The sequence below is a fragment of the Oreochromis niloticus genome, linkage group LG7 (assembly GCF_001858045.2).
Source record: "Oreochromis niloticus isolate F11D_XX linkage group LG7, O_niloticus_UMD_NMBU, whole genome shotgun sequence".
NCBI lineage: Eukaryota > Metazoa > Chordata > Actinopteri > Cichliformes > Cichlidae > Oreochromis > Oreochromis niloticus.
The window spans coordinates 26,596,130-26,610,349 of record NC_031972.2 but is presented as its reverse complement, the minus strand read 5'-3'; the positions used below and the strand labels follow the sequence as shown (position 1 = coordinate 26,610,349).

At 39.6% G+C, this 14,220-nt stretch overlaps 1 protein-coding gene across 2 annotated transcripts in view; it reads right to left on the bottom strand.

Moving 5' to 3' along the window:
• Window positions 1-4,711: 4,711 nt before the first annotated feature.
• The window catches only part of si:dkey-247m21.3 (5-hydroxytryptamine receptor 4), a 55,813-nt gene continuing 46,304 nt past the window's right edge, over window positions 4,712-14,220 (bottom strand). Inside the window, exons 7-8 of one of the 2 annotated variants that reach the window (XR_002062786.2) lie at window positions 10,406-10,491; window positions 4,712-9,163 (exon numbers count right to left, since the gene is read on the bottom strand). Coding sequence is in view for 1 of the 2 variants with exons in the window: in XM_005451401.4 (XP_005451458.1) it covers window positions 9,070-9,163 (94 nt within the window). In the remaining variant the exon portion in view is untranslated. The remainder of the gene's footprint in view (window positions 9,164-10,405; window positions 10,492-14,220) is intronic. The other variant, XM_005451401.4, reaches the window with a different exon arrangement.

Below are 14,220 nucleotides of genomic sequence, written 5' to 3'. Positions count from 1 at the left end.
TGAACATCAATGAGTCTGAGTGTTGTGAATTTGTTAGTCTAGAGCAGTGGTTCCCAAACTTTTTTTTGCCAGGCCCCCCTTTGTTTTACAAGAATGTTCGCGCCCCCCCCCCCCGCACAAACACATCCTCCAACCACACACACCCATATTTTGCTCCATTGCGCTTTATTTCACACCTCAAACATTTAGTAAATGATTAAGCAAATACAAGTAAACGGCAATAAATTACAGGTAGTAATAAAATATACTACTAACTCTTTTACGCTACGTCCACACCTACAGCGGTATTTTTGAAAACGCAGCTGTTTCTATGCATTTGGGCCTTTCGTCAACACGTAAACGGAGTTGCGATTCACCGAAAACGGAGATTATTTAAAACTCCTTTTTTGCGTTTATGTGTGGACGAGGATTACAGAGTTCGTTACGCAACGTCAAAGGTATGTGCCTCTTTTCACGTCACGCTGTGCGCCATGTTATTGTTTACATGAGATGAATTGCAGAATAGCAGATAGAGACAAAATACTGTTACTGTTAATCTATCTTCAGGTTTTACACGCTTACATATACACACGCAGTTACTGTCCCTCCATTTAGAAAGGCAGAGGCGTCACGGTGTGATTATTTTACGTGTAGTTGTTTTTTTTTCCTGTGTAATAATATTCAACATTGCTGTCAATACATTTTTCAAAAAATGTCTCTCTGTGCAAAATGGGTTCAAAAACAAAAACAGCTGTGGGATACTGTTTGTCCGTGATTTGAACCGGGGGAACAAATTACGGCAGGATCAGCCTGATATTATTTGTATCCCGCTGTAACTTTACTGTATAAAGAGCTAACATGTCCAAAATGTCAGGAGTAGTTATTACAAGAAGTGTTTGTGAACTAAAAATCAAGAATGTTGGATACTGTTTGTCCGTGCACTGTAAAAAGAAAATAGGTGAACCAACTTAATTGAATTGTTTCAATTGGTAACACCTAATTTAATTAAGTTCTTTGAAATGAAGTTAATACATTAGATAAATCAGTTGTGCACTCTAATGTATTAACTTCATTTCAAAGAACTTAATTAAATTAGGTGTTACCAATTGAAACAATTCAATTAAGTTGGTTCTTTTTTCAGTGTGGAGAGCTCAGCGCTGCTCCCGAAGCAGGGAAAACTAATTTTGCAGGGGGGACCTACCTTGGCACTTGTGCAGGTGAAGCCAAAGGGAAGATATGCTTCACCATATTTTCCTGTCTTTGGCCTGGAAGGAAGTTGGTTTGGAAACATATTTGGCGATGCTTCATCCCCTGCTTTGCCTTTGTGTGGGAGCCCCGTCAAAAAACCTGTCCATTATGCTAGCAGTGTCCAAGCATTCTTTCTTTCTTTTTTTTTTCTTTTCATACCGTGCCCCCCCTGCAATGGCTTTGCGCCCCCCCCCTCTGGTCTAGAGCGTGAACTTGCCCATTGTTGCTTCTAACAGTATAGTTAGAAAAAGACTGAACAAGTATGTCTTGTTTGGAAGAGATGCCAGGAGAAAGTATCTTGTCAGGTTAGCTGGAGACGTCTAGCCATATCACACAAATACAGCATCTCCCAGCACATACATACCATAGCAGCTGTCAAACCTGGTGGTGGTGATGATTTGGGCTTGTTTTGTAGTCACTGAGTCGAACGTGAGCTCGTCTGTATACCAAAGTATTTTAGAGTCAAAAGTGAGGTCATCTGTCATCTCCTTGGGCCAATATTAGGTCACCCAACAGGACAATGATTTTAAGCAAATCTTTAACCGAATGCTGAAAATGAAAAGAATCAAGCTGTTGCAATGGCCCAGTCAAAGTACAGACTTGAAGCCGATTGAAATGATGTGTCGAGACCTTAAGAGAGCTGAGCCTAAACAAACATCAATATTTAAAAACCTCAATAAACTGAAGTAATGTTGTAAAGAAGAGTGGGTCGAAATTCCTTAACAGCAATGTGAGACTGATAAAGTCATAAAGAAAACATTTGGTTCAAGTTATTGCTGCTAAAGGTGGTTCTACAAGCTAATCAATCATAGGCTGAGCTTAGTTTTTCGTATGACTGCAGAGAGTACTTATTTCTGCAAGAAGCACCTGGTGAGACAAAGGTTCATGTTATACACATGGACAGATATCCTTGGATTTCTGTAATCAGGTTGATTTGTTTTTAAAATTTTTAAAGTATTTAATCCAAGTGTTCCTAACGGTAGTTGTTGGATCTGGGTTGCTAACAAGAGCAGCCACACTTAACTGCTTAACTGCCCTGTCAAAACGTTAAACAGTAATTTGCCACAAGTCCAAAGTTACATCTTGACAACCTCATGACACGACATCACCTTCTCTGCACCTTCAGGATTTCTCAACAGTTGAATGGATCCCACAGAAGACACTGAAGGGTTCATCCAAGGGCTCCGTCAACTACATATTAACTCCATTTGTCTAGAATTAACCATTGTCCTGGAATGTAAATGTTTAGGGAAGATTAGCAGTTTATGGAAGGTAACTTAAATTTGAGAGCCCGTGCACAAAGAGCCATTGTGGTGTTCTGGTACAACCCTTCTTCAAACTTCCCTTGAATGATGATAATAATGTTTCCATTAAAAAGTTACCAAAAGCAGTTTGCTGACAAAGCACTAATATATCAACTGATAACCAAAAGACCTGGTTATTTATTTTATACAGGCAAAAGGTGAACTCTAAGCATGTTGTTTACTATGAATAAAGTGGAGCATGCAGAAAAGAGACAAAAACAATCAGATGTCATCAAAGAATAATAACTAAAATATACATAAAGAAAGAAATGCATGCCTAAATAATATCCCAAAAGTCTTAATTAGCTCATTTCTTTCTTTCTTTCTTTCTTTCTTTCTTTCTTTCTTTCTTTCTTTCTTTCTTTTTATTCTTTCTTGCATTCATTCATTCATTTGCAAAACATGCGCTTTGGTAGAAGCTCCTCATTCCCATTAATTCACCTCTTGGCTCACTGATTGCGCTTGCACCTTTTAGATTTAAATGAATGCAAACAACAGTCTGCAACCACTGATTTACATCAGACGGAAAGAAATGTTTGCTACTTTCTCTCAGTGTGAAAGACATTTGTGCAGCGTGAAAGACGACACGACAGAGAACATGGAGCATAAAAGCCTGTTTGCAAACACTGGGAAACATGCATGAAGTGACTTAAAATGTCTTTTAAAATAACCGTTTATAAGGTTGGGGAAACCTGCAGTCAGCTGAGACTGAAGAAGTCACTTGGATGAGTGACGAAACGTTTCTCCCACTGAAAAAACACTACGTCCAGATGAACAGAATCAACCTTTTCGGATGTATGAAGTAACTTTGAGTTTGGGCTTTGCTTCAGAACCATGATATTATAATTGGTGCAGAGGATATTTTTGCATTGTGTTGTTCAAATAAGCAGGGCATTCTCTGAAAAAGAAGTCATCTCTATATATATTGTTATTTTAAAACCTGGACATATCCTTAAGCATTAATGATTACCTAACCCATATTCACTACACCACACCCACATACCATCTCAGATGCTGGCTTTTGAGCTCTGCCTTGACAGCAATCCTTTCTCGGTGTGAAAATGCCTTTATGAGGTCAGAGGTCAGAGGAAAAGGGTCAGACTGCAGCTGATGGAAGGTAAGTAACTCAATAAACCACTTGTTACAAACAAGGTATGCAGAAAAGGATCTGTGAATGCACAACATGCCAAACTGTGAATATGGACTACAGCAGCAGAAGACTAAAGGTACCACTCTTGTGTGCTAAGAAAAGGAAACTTACACAAGATAATGGGAAACTATAGGAAAATGGAAAAACATCGCCTGGTCTGGTGAATCTTGATTTCTACAGTGACATTTGGATGGTAGGGTCAGAAGATAAAGGCGTGGATCCCTCCTGACTTGTATCAATGGCTCCTGTCCTGTAGTATCAACTGTGCTTTAAATGCCACAGCCTTCCCTAGCATTGTTGCTGACCACGCCCATCCCTTTATGATCGCAGCGTCTAATGGCTGCTTCCGGCAGGATAGCACGAACAACATCTGTAAGGAATGTTTCCAGCACCTTGTTGAATCACAAAGAATTAAGGCAGCTTAGAACCCAAAAGGGGGGCCCAGCCCATTAAGAGCAGCCTGTACCTAATAAATTGTGAATTTAATAAATTGATATTTGTGTTTAATACAATGCTGCGTAATGACCTGAAGAGTGCAAGTGATGGAGGCTTTTCTGTGTTGGAAAGCTGACACTTATAACAGGTATGATGCTTTTCCTGTCAAAATATGAACAAACAAACAAACAAAACCCCTTTTCCTCCCTCAATAATATGAAGCCATACGCCACCCGCTGAATAGAAAAGCCCATTACAGTTAGTAGTGTTGCAACGACATCTAGTGGTATTAAGCAGGAAGTCTATGGGAGTCTGATTTCTACTTTCTTTATCTCCATCCCATTTTTCTCTGCACTGCACCAGTCATTTTCTAAACTTTCAACACAATTAAAAACATTTTCGCTTTATAAGACTAATGGGGAGAAACAAACCCCCTCACCTGTATTGGCTCATCTGCTGTATTCCAAGTAGTACCGTGTGTCAGTACTAGTTTTTGTAGCGCAGCTGGATGTCTTCTACTCATCTTTTAATTGGCTTAGGGAAACAGCTGTTTGCATGTGAGACAGACCCGGATGGTGCTGGTTGTGGCTGTGCACTGTTCTTTAGCCCAGTTTTCCCAGTGAATTACCTACAAATTTGCCCAACCAGTAGGATTTGTTATGAGCTCTGATATCAGGGGGCAGTAGTGAGCCCGCTACAACTTGAGTGTACACCATGAGTAAAATTAACTGCATGTTAAAGTAAGATTTGTGCTTCACTGAAGGAATTTTCAAAGTCTTCTTTTTGGGTTTTATGAAAGAAAATACTTTAAGGGTTGAGACTAACAGGTTGGTTGAGCAAGAGCATGTCTAATAAGCTTAGTGAACTGCTTACAGCCAGCTTATTTAAGTTTTCCAATAGGAACCATGTGGGACTGCTTCCCATTGAAGGCGACACACCTAAAAGTGGCTCTTGGGGCCGTGCTTTGAAGTTAACTAAGATCTTACCTCCATGTGGAAAGAGTGATAAACCCTCATGATGGGGTATCACATTTTATATCCTCAAACAAATTGTTTTGCTTTGTGTGGGCCTGTTTGCTATAAGAGATCAGACTGCGTTCACCCTGAAACAAAAACATCTCCTGTTGCAGTCAACATTATTTTTTTTTCAGTACCATAGATGGAAGTATGAATCTGTGTCTTGTTAGGTTAAAAATAATGTTCTGTTCCTGTGTTAGCTTCAGATTAATCCTCGAGCCAAATGTTTTTAGAAGACCGGGTCCAGCTCTGGCACTGTGGTGCTATATGAGCCAGAGCCTTGAGATCTCCAGGTCTTGGACAGGATATAATCCCAGAAGGATTGCAGTGGAGTCAGAGAGTTGTGAGAAGGCTCACAACATAATGAATTCACCATTTAGTTAACAGCCAGCAAATTCCCAACCTAAGTCATTTGTTTTGTTTTTTCATTTTTTTTCAGCAGCAGTGAGAATGATTGGAGATATTCACGTTTGCTGTTACCAAACAGGATTCTGATGAGGGGCTTTGTGTGTAATTACTGCCTACCACCTCCAACAATAATGAAAGCTTGTTAAAAACGCTTCAGCCTCACAGAGAGCCTGCTTTCTCATGCCGACTTGCTGAAGAAAGGATCACATCACAGGGCTCAATTTGGGACATGTGAACGTTCAATAGAAGGCACAAATACTACAATAGGCTTCCTCCTGCCAAAATCTGGGGAAAAGAGGACAATTTGCTTAAAATACAGACTGTAAGGACCATATATGTCTATTTTCTTTTCCAACAGAAGATGGATCTTAATGACTTTAGCAATCAGATGGACTATATAAAAAAGACAGAGCTAAAAGGAGCTTATCTATTGGATGTTTTTCTGTTAGGTGGCCAAAAACACTACCAAGTGAATGCTAATGTTGCCTGGTGCAGAGTCAATGTGTAAATAAACCGCTCTTTGTTAACATGTGCAACATATGAGCCTTATATGACAAATCTATTAATTTCTGTTTACACCTTGTTGCAGATTGGAAGCCAAAATGTTTAAAATTCTTTCATTTCTTGGCATCTTTATCACGTCTAATAAACATGAAATACATGGAGGCTGTGGACTGAGAAGAAAAAGAAAGAAGAGGTGTTAACTGATGTTTTAAATGCAGAAGGACAATATAACGCAGATATTAGAGATGACAGACAGTAGGCGGATAATAGCTTCACGCCTTTGTAAGTCAAACTCAAAACGCGCTGTGACAGATGGAGACCAACTTAGACAGACAACATGTGGGCTAAACTTAGAATAAACCTTGGAATCAAAGGACTCTGGAAAATGTAAAGGAGTCACCAGTGGTGCCAAAACCGTACTGCTTTTAGTTGTTGTTTTTAAATGTAGGCACTATGTCATGTCAACTTGTTTTCATATGTTCAATGAGACAAAATTAGTACTCAAAGCAGAGTAATTACAGGTATTCCCTTTAAAGTCTGATTTAGGCTTATGTACTGAATTTATGCTGCAAGCTGTGCAACTGTTCTGCAGTTTCACTTATGAAACACTAGATGGTGCTAGAATAGGCAAATTAGAGTCGTTACAGGCTGCATTAGCACATACCTAGGGAAGTAAGTTACAGTGTAGATTTAACATGGAGGTGTAAATCCCACTGAAGGGCTGTTTTACAGTGTTTCTGCCCTCTAGTGGTCAAATGTCATCTAATTTGCCTTTAAAACAGTCCACTTGATCAGTCCACTGATCAAGCAACTCAAAGACTCCAAGTCTGTTATTCTTCGTTTGTGAAATTCCACACCTTCATACCCACCTCAGCTGAAAACTGCCTTTGTGCAAAATAAACCCGATCCTGAATTTATTACAATCTACAGCAGATGCAGTGCTTCTGTAAATGGAAGCATGAGGCTGCTGATATTCTTTTCATGTTGTAAAACATGACATCTAACAGGGAGGGCAATTGATTATATGAGCAATTGTCAGACTTTGTTGCAGTGAGTATATTCAAGTCTGATATGCTCTGTGTATGCATTTCTCTGTGTTTTTTTCCTTCCCACTGATGCCAAGAGTTTCCTCACAGGGGGTCGCCTGGTTGTTGGGGTTTTCTCTGTATTATTGTAGGTCTTTACCTTACAACATAAAGCACCTTGAGGCGATAACAGATTTGCAGCCAACAAATCTCCAGCAACTTCATCATGTCAATACGGGCCAAATTTCTCTGAGGAATGTTTCCACCACCTTGTTGAATCTATGACACAGAATTAAGGCAATTTTGAAGGCAAAGGGGGTCCAACCCAGTACTAGCAGTCCAATACCTATAGCTCATAAAGCACCCAGTGAGTCGCTATATTGTTATATACATGTACTTATTTGTGCTCCACTGACATAAAGTCTCCTACTTCTCTAAATTATAATTGTTGCACCTTGGCTGAAAAGATTTTCTCCTGTTTCAGTATAATTTTGTAATATTTTTAAGTCACACATAATGAAATACATAATTGAGAAAGGTTTGCAGGATTTAAGGCCCAACTCTGAGATAAACTGAATATGTGACAGAAGGTCACAGGTATTTCCTGCTCCTGATCCATGTACAGCCAGTTCAGTTTGTATATTGAACATTGACCTGCATATACTACGCTTTGGCTACTGGAAATTACTTCTGGTGTTCAAATATATTGCTATTGTATCTATTTTTTGATATGTGAGACTGCTTCTTGTTTCAAAGTGTCTTATTCATCCAACTACAGTCATTGGCCACTTGATTAGTTATACCTTGTTAGTACAAGGTTGGACCCTCTTTTTCCTCCAGAGCTCAGCAGGTTGTCTTGACTATGTGTAAAAGCCAAAATGCACAGAGTTGCTGCCATGTGATTAACTAACTGAATGTTTGCACGTACAGGTGGGTTCACAGATGTACCTAACAAAGTGGCCGGTGGCTGTATGCTCCAGTGATTTCTCTTCATGTTTCACAGCAGCCTTATTTACATTAAAGAATACAGGAAGCTGGGCTCATTCACAAGCACAAACACCAGAGCGGTTTTTTCTTCACATTCCTGAAACCGTCACTTTTTCAGACACATTTATGGCAATGTGCCTGAACTTTCAGTGCTTTGTTACAGAAGTTTATCTTATAAATTTACAAAAAGTAAAGCATATTCTCCAACACAGATCACTGTCATTCTCTGCAGAATGATGAAAACCACGATAAATGTTTTGACATACATTTTTTCACATTGGCGTAAAGCTGCACTTTAACTTTGCCGCTGGCCTGCAGACAAAAGTCCAGCCATGTTTTATGTTTCATGAAAACTTTATGCAGGTGCTTCAGCACTGTTTGAACAGAACCTGCACGATGCCGCTGATGCCTTTCCTGGGAGAAATCAAATCAAAATGTCCATGTCTTCAGTCTTTGGTGTTTTTGTTCACAGCAGGATTAGAAATGAAAAACAGATATTACGAAGTCCTTTTTTAAAAACTGTATGTCAGACTCCAGTGCCACCTTAGTTGTTTAGTTTATGCTGGTAAAAGACAGGAAAAGAAAGCAGTGCTGTAAAAGAAGCCGTATTCTTATATGAACAAACATTTGTATGAGCAGCAGGCAGGTAGCTCTGCTACAGCTTGTTGTTTTAAGTTAATGAGTCTCACATTATGTTAACATGGATGGGCTTGCAGTTCGCTGATCCCAGGATCCAGACTAGTTCTTTGGGTTTTAGAATAAGAGCATGCCTGGAAACATTTGCACAGTTCATTGATCCAACTATTTTATAACAAGTCAGTTCTGATGCTCCACACTTGAGTAATGAACATCTTTAGAGATCCATGGACAGGATCAGTAAGTAAAGTAGTAAAGTAAATCAGACAATGGTGATGGATTATCATAGCTCGAATATCCAGAAGGGACACGATCACTATTATTTGAGGAAGTCCACCTCAAGGTTCATCACAGTTCTGTTTTTAAAATAGTCATCCTCATAGAGGTCCAAGAGAGTCCTGGGATTCCTGCTCATTGGCCAGAATTGTCCGTCCATTGTCGCTGTAGCTCCGGTTTGGCAGGAAGGACAATCTGAAAATTAGACAGAGGTGCCTTTAGTAAACTTTAGTTAAGCCATAAGTCAGACAGTCTTAAGATAAACTTCATATACACTTCACATCTACAATGCTATAGGCAGAGGCAGAAAGAAAGCTGACATGTTAAATGAGGTCATTTAATAGCCCTATTTTTTTTTCATGCTAATCATGGAAGATGAATTCTTTTCAGCGATTTTTGTCCCTTCAGCAGAGGGCAAAGGGAAGCACCCCAACCTGTACATACAGTACATACAGTCATGTGAAAAAGAAAGTATCCCTCTTTCAACTCTAAGGTTTTATATGTGTTTATATGTATACATATCTAAAATTATTTAGCAGTTGCACAACAACATGCATGTCATTATTTATTTAAAAAACACTGACCCAAAAAACCAGAAGCAGTGTCTGAAAAACTAAGTCCACCATGTGATTCAGTAGCTCAGCAGCATAAACTTGAAGTAAGAATTTGCTGTATGACTTTATCAGTCTCTCATTCAGGAGGAATTTTGGCCCACTCTTCTTTACTGCATTGCTTCAGTTCATTAAGGTTTGTGGACATGCTGTGCTGTCCTGCCACAGCATTTCAGCTGGTCTGGACCGTCTCAGATTTGCTGCTGTGCTTTGGGTCATTGTTCTGCTGCACAGCTCAAGGTACGCCAAGCTTTAGCTGTCAGACAGATTGCCTCACGTTTGACTCTAGAATACTTTGGTATACAGACAAGTTCATGGTCGATTCAATGACTGCAAGGAGCCCAGGTCCTGTAGTTGTGCACCACTGTGCGTGGACGTAGTATGAGGTATTTGTGCTGACATGCTGGGTTTTAGTTGATGCTCTGCATTATATACAGACATCTATACACTGGTCTTGTATGTCCAAAGGATAGAAGGCTTGTGATTTGTTCAGATGTAACTTTGCAAACCTAAGCTCTGTCTAGTTCTTTTTAGAGAAAAGAGGCTTCCTCCTGGCAAACAAGACATACTTGTGCAATCTTTTTCCAATTGTATTATCAAAAACTTTAACATGTAACATGCTAACTTTTTGGGACTTCCTTTGAGCACTGCACAATCTGACCATGGTGTGAATTTGCTGGAATGTCCACTTCCAGGAAGAATGCAGCTGTTCTCACAATAGAGTAATGGAAGAAATGGCCATATAACCATTCCCTGACTGAGCTCCAATGGCTTCTCATTCATCACTGCTGATGTCTTTCCTATTTGGCATTGTGTTAACACACACCTGAAAACTCCAGAGCAGCAAACTGCCAAAACTTCTGCTTTTATAGAGATGGCCACACTTGCTGATGATGATTACTCTCTTAATTCCTGTGGAAGCAGTAAAGGTGTAGTTAGTTTATCACACACTGCTTCTGCATTTTGCCTTACTTTTTTTTTTTTTAAATAAACACTGATATGATGAAATATATCATGTCATTCTGTTCATCTGAGGTCAGCGATTCTTTTTTTATTATGCTCAGAAACATAAAACCTTGGAAGTGAAAGATGGAGTACTTTCTTTTTCACTCCACTGTAAATGCGCTTCTGTTTCTAACGGGTAATGTCACTTACTGTATGTCATATAGAGTGAAATTGTAAGTTCCATGTTTGAAGGATGAGTTGAGGTCAAGGCAAACACAAACGTATCATAGCTCTGCTGGCAGAAACAACCAGAGGAGAGCTTTTGTGGAAAAATCGGTGGGAATATGAGAGGAAGAAGGCATGGGAAATCAGAAAAAAGGGGAACTGCTGTCAAAGCAAGGCACAAATTTCCCCTGGAAAAGAGGGAGGACGGGGGGATGGGAGAAAGGGAGCAAACAGAGAAAATACTTCAAAATGGAAAAGGGAGAATTGTAGCATTTGTTTTTGGAAGGACCGTTTATTTAGAATACAAATCAAAATTAAAATAAAAAAAGCTCTACATAGCACAAGTGAAGATATTTCGTGATTTAGTGTGTATGTCTGGCTCCACTGGTGTGTTTGCAACCCACTGAAGCAAGCCGAAGAAAACAGCAGCAAAATTTATATGTTTATATTCCAAATGAAGGCGCTGGTTGTTTTACAGCTGGGATACTTCTACTGTTTCCAAATAATGTAGAAACATACACATGTCAGGCTTTTTACTGTAGATATCAACCAACACATGTAAAGATTACTTATGATCACAAAGCCAGTCCATTTATAAAGCACATTGTGGTGCTTTTGGAAATATTGTCAGAGTGAATACTTCCTACAGCCTAAAGAAATCTACTTAAAGAGCATCATCAAGTCATTTTTGGCATTTGATGATTAAGTTCCCAATGATTCTAGTTGAAAGATAATGCAGTAACATTAGAAACTGCTGCTCAATTGACATTTCCTTATTAACCAGCCTTGTGTTAATGGAAACCTTTGGTATATTATTATGGATATATAGTGTGGATAATCACACATAAATAAAATGAAATTACATTCTCATCCTTCTTCTCAAAGTAAGTAAAACAGCAAAATATTTTTTGAAAGAATTGAATGAAAAGTCCCAGTTTTCAGGTACTTAGTTTCTATATGATGAAAACCAGTTTGCCTAAGTTTAGAACTGATGTGATGTCCTGGTTTTTATCTCTGAACTCAGATAATGGTATTTAGTCTCTGCAGCTCAGAGAGAAAATATTTCTAATTAAGTACGCAAACCGAGTCCGTCCAGGGGTGACGATTATCCAACCTTTTCACATGAGTCATAATGGTAGTATCAGCAGTATCAATCAACTGGAGCTGTGGCCGACAACGAGAGGCAGAGTGATGATACAGGATCCCAAACACGTGTATTGGATTGTTTTTTCTTCTTTTCTTCTGAAAGCTAGTTCAGGCAGTGGACATGAGCTGCATCATGTACACACAGGCCACGTTTTTCAACTCCTCACTAACCCAACTATCCAATCAGCCAACCACATGGTAGCAATTCAATGCATTTAGGCATGCAGACGTGGTCAAGAGTGCCTGGTGAAGTTCAAACGGAGTATCGGAATAGAAAAAAAAAAAGATGATTTAAGTGACCTAAATGTGGCACGGTTGTTATGTTGTGCTATTTTGATCATTTTAGAGAATGCTGACCTAATGGGAATTTTCTGCCCAACCACCTCTAATTCATTGAGTCACAACAACATTAAGACGGTAGGGTCAAAATTAGGTGTGAGCCACATGAAAGCATGGATTCATCCTAGCTTGTATGCACAGTTCAGGTGCTGGTGGTGTAATGGTGCGGGGGTATTTTCTTGGGATGCTTTGGGCTCCTTAGTACCAACGGAGCATTATTTAACCACCACAGCCTATCTGAGTATTATTGCTGACAATGTACATCCCATTGTGTCCACAGAGTACTCAATTTGCAATGGCTGCTTCCAGCAGGACAATTTGTTATGTCATGCTCAGATCTTCTCAAACTGGTTTCTTGAACACAACATACTCAAATGACTGCCACAGTCACTGGATCGCGATCCAATAGAGCATGTTTGGGATGACGTGGAATGGGAGATTTGCATCATGGATGTGCAGTTGAGAAATCTGCAGCAACTATTTGATGTTATCATTTCAATATGGACCAAAATCTGTGAGGGATGGTTCCAGCACCTTGTTGAATCTATTCCATTAAGAATTTAAGCTAGCTCTGAAGGTAAAATGAACTCCAACCCAGTACCAGTAAGGTCAACCTAATAAAGTGTCAGATGAGTATACACCTATATATGAGTTTGCTTGTAGTTAAAGAGTAAATTAACATTTCCATTCAAACACCGTACGAGTCCAAACCCAAAAACATGCACTTGGAGAGGCACAACATCTAATTTTTCCTTTTGAGTGAAGACTGGTGACCGACCACAGAGGATCAACAGGATTAGCTCCTTCTTATCAGATCATTCGCCACAATGACCACACACACACACACACACACACACACACACACACACACACACACACACTCAGAGGCATACACTGAGTCCCATGTGGAGGCATGCCCCGGGTGAGGAGGCAATGGGAGAAAGACAAACAGAAATGTTCCGTTAGCTTCTGCTCCTCTCTTTTTCGTGTGTTTTCGGTACAGCAAGTTTGTTTACTGTTCAAACACAGCTCTATCTCTGTCCGTCTGTCCGTCTGTCACACAGTCATGGAAGAGATGCCTATCGCTCAGCAGCCAGTAGAGGGAACAGCCTGAGTATCTGGCAAAACCACCCTCAAGCTCTGAGGATCTGACTTAAGTAAACGGGCATACAAATAAATACATACTGACAGTGTGTGGGGTAAAAAACAAACTATTGACATATCCTCAATATCTACACTTATAAACAACTAATTGTCACTGGAAAATATGCATCTGAGGAAAGGTAACTGTAGCAACAATTTGCTTTTGTGTTAGTCTAAAGCTCAGGAGGAATAGTTTGGTGCCAAAAAGACAACAAAGATCAGGATCAGTGGTAAAATTACAGTTTAGAATACCAAAACCTTTGAAAAAGGATGTGAAAAAAGTCACAATCTTCCATAAAAATGGAACACTTTATGAGGATTGACTTTTAGTCTCTCACATTTTTGTGGAGGAGTTTTGTCCCACTCTTCTTTGATTTAGTTCATTGAGGACTGTGGGAATTTACTTAGGGACATCTCTCTTAAGGTCCCAGAAAAGGTCCCCAAAAAGCATTTCACTCTGGCTGAGTTCTGGACTGGGTAATTATCTTTTAGGTTTCATGTGCTAGGGATTATTGTCCAATAGGAAGAGGTGTTTATGGTTGAATCAGTGACTGCAAGGTGCCCGAAGTCTTGTGTCTGCAAAACAAGCCCAAATCATCACCACCCCTCCACCACCGTGCTTGACATTTAATATGAGGTGTTTAAATACTGCGCTGCCATGTCTGGTTTTTACCAAACGTGAAGATATACATTGTGGCATTTCGGTCTCAACTGTCCAAATGACATTGTTCCAGAAATCTTGTGATTTGTTCGGATTCAACTTTGCAAATGTAAGAAGTGCTGCCATCGTCTTTTTAGAGAAAACAGGCTCTCTCCTGGAAAGCCGTAGTTATTCAGTCTTTT